The sequence below is a fragment of the Trichoplusia ni genome, unplaced genomic scaffold (genome assembly GCF_003590095.1).
Source record: "Trichoplusia ni isolate ovarian cell line Hi5 unplaced genomic scaffold, tn1 tig00002214, whole genome shotgun sequence".
Lineage (NCBI taxonomy): Eukaryota > Metazoa > Arthropoda > Insecta > Lepidoptera > Noctuidae > Trichoplusia > Trichoplusia ni.
Window position 1 is genome coordinate 10307 of NW_020800226.1, and position 8234 is coordinate 18540.

At 38.7% G+C, this 8234-nt stretch overlaps 2 protein-coding genes across 2 annotated transcripts; both read right to left on the reverse strand.

Annotated features, from left to right (window-relative positions):
- Positions 1–2055: 2055 nt before the first annotated feature.
- On the reverse strand, positions 2056–4962 carry LOC113507491. Its single transcript, XM_026890346.1, has 2 exons — positions 3108–4962; positions 2056–2369 (listed from the first exon to the last, which is right to left on the reverse strand). The coding sequence occupies exons 1-2, from the start codon at positions 4960–4962 to the stop codon at positions 2056–2058; spliced, it is 2169 nt and encodes a 722-aa protein (XP_026746147.1).
- A 976-nt stretch (positions 4963–5938) lies between these two features.
- LOC113507492 lies at positions 5939–7090 on the reverse strand. Its single transcript, XM_026890347.1, has one exon. The coding sequence runs from the start codon at positions 7088–7090 to the stop codon at positions 5999–6001; it is 1092 nt and encodes a 363-aa protein (XP_026746148.1). The 3' UTR covers positions 5939–5998.
- Positions 7091–8234: the final 1144 nt, after the last annotated feature.

Consider the following 8234-nt stretch of genomic DNA (forward strand, 5'->3'; position numbering starts at 1 on the left):
TAACTTCTACAGTGTCGGATATTGTATTGCTTCCACTGAGAAAGTCGTCGATGTAAAAGTCACGCCGTATGACGCACTGTGCGCGACTATCCTCAATGTTATCAGCCAAAATCACCAAACACTTGGTGGCCACATAGGGAGCAGACGCAGTACCGTATTTCACTGTACTTAATGTGTAAGTCCTAAGAGGTTCTAAGGGATCAAAGCGGAAGATATTTTTTGAAGGGAACGCTGGTCTGGACTAAGCTCAATGGCTCTGTCCATTTTCTCTACGTCGCCTGTTACCACGTATCTATGCTGACGAAAACGTGTGAAAATGGAAAACAGATCGTCTTGCACTATCGGACCGACCATCTGAATGTCGTTAAGAGACACTGCCGTACTAGCAGGAGCTGATGCGTCGAAGACTACGCGTAGTTGAGTTCGGAATTCCAGTACCACTGTACTGGAATTCCGAATGACGCCATGATGAGGAATGAAATATTTTGTCACGGAATGTGATTCGACAGAAGAAGTACAGTCGGAGTCTAATGTCATGTGACCTAAGCGCTCGTACTCTCGCATGAAGTTATAATATTTGGTTTGAAAGGTTAAACCGCTTCTCTGGAGATAAAAAACGATTCCTAGCATTTACGTAGGATTGTCCTAGAGAGCTTGGATCGCCCTTTAAAGGCATTTTAACAACAAACGCACCATCGTCGTTACGGACGGTGGTTAGCGCGAAAAGTTGCTCACACATTCTCTCTTCAGGAGAGTGTGAATGTTTGCTTGAGATGGTGTAAAGCTCCCAAAATTGAGTTAAGTCGGGAGTGACATGGGAATGATGGCAAAGATTATTAGATGCATAGGAAATAAAACTAGATTGATGCGAAATACTACCAGATACAAGCCATCCGAGTTTAGTCTCGCATAATTTAGGTAAGTTTTTCCCTAAGTCTATCCTGTTACTGCCTAAGACATTCCAGAAAACTTCAGCCCCTACCAGGATGTCGACGACCGACGGAACATTAAAGTTCGGGTCTGCCAGTTTAGGACCTGAAGGAATAGGGACATGATTGATGTGTATGAATGCAGACGGGAGTACCTTTGTAATTTCAGGTATAATAACACAATCAATATCTACAGTGAAGGCACAGCATAAAGACTCTATTGATAGGTGACAAAACTGTGTACTGGTGGATACAAGATTATAAATACCCGTTACCTTGGTACTCGCACCGCGTTGTAACAAACCCAGCTTCTCCGATAACCTCTCCGTTATAAAGTTGGCCGTGCTGCCGCTGTCCAGCAAAAGACGCGTAGTGTACTGCTTAGCGGTCACGGCGGTCACCTTCACGACAGCTGTGGACAGTAAAATATGCGCAGAAGTAGCAAGCTGCATAGTATTGGCTGAAAGCACAACATTCGAAGAAGAAGGTGAAGCAGAAAGTGAGCCTAAAGCTGTTACCAATCCATTAGCTTCTGCGGCAATGGATTGGTAACAGATTTAGGCTCATTATTTTCTAAATGCAAAAGCGTATTGTGCTTTATTTTGCAATATTTGCAACATGAAAATCGACACTTTTTAGGAGTGTGGCCAAAGCGTAAGCAATTTAAACACACATTGTATTCGTTTGCCTTTTTAATGCGATGTTCTATAGATAAGCTTCTAAAGGATTCACATTTATATAATGTATGTGCTTGGGAGCAGAGTGGACATTTATTATTTGTTGTGGTGTTAAGGTTGGATTTTGAATTGATTGCACTAATTGCGAATTTAGAGAAATGAAACACGGGGTTCACTTGCGAGGTGTGTATTGCGACTGAGCTAATAACTAATTGTATACCCTTCTAGAAGCTAAGCAAAAAATGACGTAAACATCCCGCCCACCGAAGGGCGAAGTCCTTAACTAAATATAAAAAATATCTGTAATTGACTTAACGTAACAAAATCTTAAACAAAAGAAAAATAACAAAATGCTTAATATAAGATCTAGAAATAAAAAAAAAACACTAAACAAGACCTACTAAAACTATAACTAGCAAGCAAACTTAACAGAGTCTAAATTATTTATCTTAGTGTACATTTACAAACTCATTGAAGTACCTAGCCCATTTGCCCGGCGGCATTTGGTCTTCCTTCAGAAGTACAATGTCGCCAATTTCATATTCTTTCTGCGTCTTTACCCATTTAGAACGAGTCTGAAGGCGAGTTAAATACTCGTTCTGCCATTTGTGCCAAAAATTTCCTACTAGTCGTTGCACATGCTGCCATCGTGATAATTTGCTTAAGCTGACATCTTGAAGGTTTGGATTAGGTATGGACACAGGTGTTTCTCCTATCAAGAAATGTCCTGGTGTCAAAATTTCCAGTTCCGTGTCTGACGTATCTATAGGGACCAATGGGCGAGAATTAAGGCAAGCCTCAATCTGGCAAAGTATGGTGGTAGTTTCTTCAAACGTCAGATGAGTGTTTAATATCCTTTTTAGGTGAAATTTTGTAGATTTCACGGCCGCCTCCCATAGTCCCCCAAAATTTGGGCTAAAAGGCGGGATGAACTTCCATTACGTGCCATCTGCTGCGAGTATCTCTACTAAGTGACCAGGTAATTCGAGTTGGGCTTCTTTCCATGCTTCTTGTAAGTCCTTATTTGCGCCAACAAAGTTTCGACCATTGTCACTCCAAATTTGAAGACAGCGTCCCCGCCGTAACACAAATCTGTTGAAAGCTCCAATAAAAGCTTCTGAAGTAAGATCGCCAACCAACTCTAGATGTATGGCCTTTGTGGACATACAAATGAATACGGCGATGTATGCTTTATTGGTTTTAGCTCCTCTGCCCTTTGACATCAAGATTTGCAAAGGGCCGGCAAAATCAATTCCGCTACAAATAAATGCTCTGGACGGCGTTGTGCGTGCCTTGGGAAGGTCTCCCATGATCTGGTTTCTCGCCATGGATTTATATCGAGCACATATGACACATTTATGGATGTGTCCTTTTATCAAGTTCTTTACTCGTATGATCCAATACTTAGACTTGATGTAAGAAAGCATTAGTTGGATACCACCGTGCAACGTTTTTTTGTGAGCTTCCGCGACGATGAGACGTGTGAAATGACATCGAGTACCAAGTATAATCGGATGCTTCTGATCGTGACTCAAATTAGCATTTCTCAATCTACCGCCCACCCTGATCAATCTCTTCTCATCTAAGTATGGATTGAGATTTCTTAAACTGCTTTCTCTTGCTACATTTCTTTGCTTTTGTAATGCTTCTATTTCTTTACTGAATTCTTGGTCTTGTGCAATTCTAATGCATTTTGTTAGGGCGTTTTCTACTTCATCTGTTGTAATTTCCTTATTTATATTTTCTGGACTCTTCTTCGAATTTAAAAATCTTAAACTGTAGATAATTGTTTTTAAAAGTTCTTGTAATGTATCGAATTCTTCGCTTATCAACATTGGTATATTCTTTTCTAATTGTGCATTTACCTTTACTTTCTTCATCTCTAAGTCTGTAGTTGGAATGTTCGGTTTTGAATAAATTATATTTTTGTGCTTAAGCCATTCTAGCCCTTCCCACCATAGTTTGTTATTTATGAGATTATTTAGATTCATTCCTCTTGACCCGATGTCAGCTGGATTTTCCTTTGATTTAACATGGAACCACTGGGTGATGGAAACGTTCTCCAAAATTTCAACAACTCTATTGCTTACAAATATTTGCCATCTATTCGGGTCACCCATCAGCCATGACAAGACGATCGTTGAGTCTGTCCATGCAAATGTTTGACTTTCTTTTAATCTCATAGCATCTCTGACTTGCTTTAATAGCTTAGACAAAAGCACAGCACCACTTAACTCCAAGCGTGGCAGAGATATAGGCTTAAGGGGAGCCAATTTAGTTCTAGATGCAATGATGCCTGTTTTGATTGTGTGGGTTTCAACTCTATAATAAACAACAGCACAGTATCCTTTATTTGACGCATCACAGTATCCGTGTAAGGTTATTTTACTTGTGTCTTGATTTGTATATATCCATCTATTAATTTGTATCTTGTTCATGTTTCCGAAACTCTCACGTAATTTTAACCATTCTTCTTCTTCTTTTTGTTCTACTATTTCATCCCAATCAAGTCTCTGTTTCCAAATGTTCTGTATCAACATCTTTGCCATTATAATTGCCGGTGATATCCAGCCCAGTGGATCAAAAAGGCTTTGCACGTCTGCTAGAATTGTCCTTTTTGTAATACATGTTGGTTTTAATGGTAATTTTGTGTGATAACGAAATGAGTCTGTTGTCATATTCCAAGTTAAGCCTAGAGTTTTAATTGTACTCTCACTTGTAATTCCTTTCTCAACGCTGCTGCTTCTTAATGATCGTGGAATTTTCTCAAGAAATTCTTTACTGTTTGATGCCCATTTTTGTAGCACAAATCCTCCTTTTTCTAGCAGTTGTCGAAGCTGTAAACTGCCTTTGATAGCACCTTCCAGAGTGTGGTCTCCGCTGAGGCAATCGTCAACATAGAAATCTTCTTTAAGAATTTCAGCTCCTATTGGAAATGTGTCGTTTTCGTCTTGTGATAACTGCTTTAAGGCTTTGATCGCTAAATATGGCGCAGAGGCCGTACCAAATGTAACACGTAGCATTCTATAGTCTTCAACTTCGTCGGTAAAATGTTTTCTCCACAGTATTCTTTGACAGTCAGCGTCTTCTTTTTTAACCAGTACCATGCGATACATTTTTTTAATGTCGGATGTGTAGCATATTTCTCGCATACGCCATCTCATGATCAGATTTCTTAAATCCTGCTGTAGCTTAGGTCCCACGTACAACAAATTATTGAGTGACGTGTTGTTCGATCCCTTGCACGACGCATCTAAAACAATTCTCACTTTAGTTGTTTCATTGTCTCGCACTACAGCATGATGAGGCAAATATATTGCGAAAGTATCTATTTCTTCTTTAGGTACTTTTTCCATATGGTTTAATTGTATGTATTCTTCTATGACCTTCTCTTGTCTGTCCTACTTCATATGGTGATCGTTTGAACGGTAATTTCACTATATATCTTCCCTCCGTTGTTCTAGAATACTCTTTCTTGTAAATATCTTCACAAATTTGTTCGTCGGAAGTAAATTTTTTGTTTTTTGTGTTGTCGTCTATGGCCCAAAGCTTTTTGAGCAGGTGATCCATATCGATATCTACCTGATGATGCATGGCGACAAGGTGAGTGTTAGATGATGAAGGCTTATTTATATTTCCGAAAAGTATCCAGCCTAGGTTGGTTGCTTTAGCTATAGGTGAACCTGGTGGACCTTTGACTAGGTTATTCTTCACAATCTCGGTGTATACATCAATGCCAAGCAGCAAGTCAATCCTACTTGACACGAAGTATTGTGGGTCAGCCAGAAGACAAATTGGACACACTTAAATGGCCTATCCATTTAAGTGTGTCCAATTTGTCTTCGGTTGTATAGTAGTGCAGGGCAATGCGGATGTGATCGACTTCAGTACGTATGCTTTCACTTTCAGAGTAAACTCTTCCTCGTGTTTGGATAAAATATTGAACTGGACAGCATAACGTACCGCAGTGGTTGTGGTCCCTACTCCAATGACTGAACCTCGAATTGGGGATTTTTTGAGCTTTATAAGTTGAGCTGCATTTTCACTTACAAAAGAAGCCTGAGATCCGGGGTCAATCAGTGCTCTTAGCAAAGTCTCTCGGCCACTCTCACTCTGGACCGGTACTAATGCTGTTGCTAACAATGCGTTCTTCTGCTTTTGTGCAAAATTTATTACTATTGACTCATCCGGAAGGTTATCTAGTGCATCGTCATCATTTGATTGTGTTGAGGAGATTCCAGGTGATGAACTAATCTTCCCGGTATCCTGAGAACCCTCTTCCTTCTTACAGTAATGAAGAAGTGAGTGATGACGCTTTCCACAAATTTTACAAGACGTCTTCTGTTTGCAATAATAAATGGGATGGCCCAGTGATAAGCAGTTGTAGCATAATCAGTTGGTTTTGACCACCTCACTTCGTTTCTGTGGGTCAAGCTTTGCAAATTCTTTGCAGTGACAAAGAATGTGTTCTCCATTACAAAATTTGCAAATCACTTGTGTGCTTGAAGTATGAAAAGTACGTTCTTTGTTTGTTCTCTGAGTGATAGATGAAGCTTGAAATGTTACCTCGAGCGTTTGTATTTTATTTTCCAAAAAATTTGTAAAATTTTGTAAAGTAGGTAGGTCTGTTTGAAATTCTTGACTTACATGAGTTTCCCATTCTTTGTGTGTGTCGGCATCTAATTTTTGCACTGTTAGGTATATAATAATAGAATCCCAAGTTATTGTACTAATATTCATTGATTTTAAACTGTTTAAACACTCTTTAGTACCATCAATCACATATTTTAACTGTCCTGGCGATTGTGAGTTGATTTTTCTAAACGAAAATAACCTCTTCAACGTGGCATTCACAATAAGCCGTTTATTGCTGTATCTATTTCTTAAAACGCTCCAAGCCTCTTCATAATTATGTTCCGTTACTTGTATGTGCTTGATAGTATTTTTCGCTTCACCCTCCAAACAAGACTTCAAGTAATGCAACTTTTGTACGTTGCTTAATGATTTGTTAGTGTGGATTAACGCTTTAAACGTATCTTCAAATGGTTGCCAATCTTGATACGAACCCGAATATGTAGGTAAAACCATCCGTGGAAGCTTGACTTCAGTGGTATAAGAACCCCCTTTTTTGGGCGAGTGTGATGATGCATCGGTGTATTGTGACAAAGCTTCTGTTTTTGTAGTGAATAACTCGAACGCGTCCGCCATGTCCGACTTCAAGTCTAAATAAATTTCTTCACATTTACTGTAGTTCTCTTCTTTGAAATGTTTTATAGTCTTCCTTTCTTCTTTACTAGTGATTTTTATCAACGATTGGTGTGCTTCTTTGAATGATTTCCAATAATCTTCTAACGATTGAATTCTTGTTTCCAAAAACCCTTTGGTAATTCTCGGTTTAGGAGACTTCTTGTAATTAGTTTTAAATTTTACTATCAAGTCATACAAGTCTTCTAAAATCTCCAATATTTCTTCCAGCTTCGCCATAATTATTCACTTGTTATTTAATTTGTGTTAAAACGTTCGATTCACAATAATCACTTTAATGCATCCACATGTATAGATAGTATAGCCGCACTCGACTCGTCCTTTGTTCACTTATTAGCTTCATATAGAAAAAATGGCTCGGCGGCACTCCTTATCAGTTGGGCCGACCGGTTATTGCTCGCTGGTATGCGATTCGAATAGGACCATTATGTTGTGGTGTTAAGGTTGGATTTTGAATTGATTGCACTAATTGCGAATTTAGAGAAATGAAACACGGGGTTCACTTGCGAGGTGTGTATTGCGACTGAGCTAATAAATAATTGTGGGTATACAATTATTTATTAGCTATTCTAGAAGCTAAGTAAAAAATGACGTAAACATTATTAGATTTTTTTATTATTATGTTATTAGTACTAGTTTTATTTAAATTAATATTATTTAAGGCTACAATAGTATTGAAATGAAACTACTTTTACGGATTTTATCGCGGTTCAATGTTTGATTTTAGTTCCCGACGTTTCGACACCTTTGCAGGTATCATGGTCACGGGCAGACTGAGATGGTGTTCGTCTTGACAAAAGATGTTGCTCGTTCTACCTTCATATTTTAAATTATTATTTGTGGTCCGACCTATGCAGTATGAGCTCACTGTGTCGTGATGTTATGCAGCTCTGCTCATGGGTTTAGCCTTGAGTTTTTGCATTATTGGGTCCCAAGTAGGTGATATCTTCCAGCCATCTTCTCTATTGAAATTAGGGTGTTTTTAATCTCAATAGCCTCGCGAAACATCTTAGGTAGGAATTTAGATTCTTTAGCGAGGATCTGTGGTTGATCAAATCTAATATAATGGCTGGAGCCTTCAGCATGTTCGGCGACTGCAGACTTCGTTGAGCGGTATAGTACTAGTATAGTAATAGTACTCAAACCTGAAAGATTACAGTTAGACTCCACTGATTCTAACCAGTCTGCTTTCTTGCCTAAAAAGGTACAAAATTCTGTTAAGGTAGGATCATCTTTTAAATTATTATTCCTGTGTTCTTCCCACTCACGACTTGTCATTAAATCTAATTTTTTACTCATGAAATAAATAATTATGTCATCCCAATATTGAGTTTTTAACGTGGTAAGTGCCCTAATATTTTTA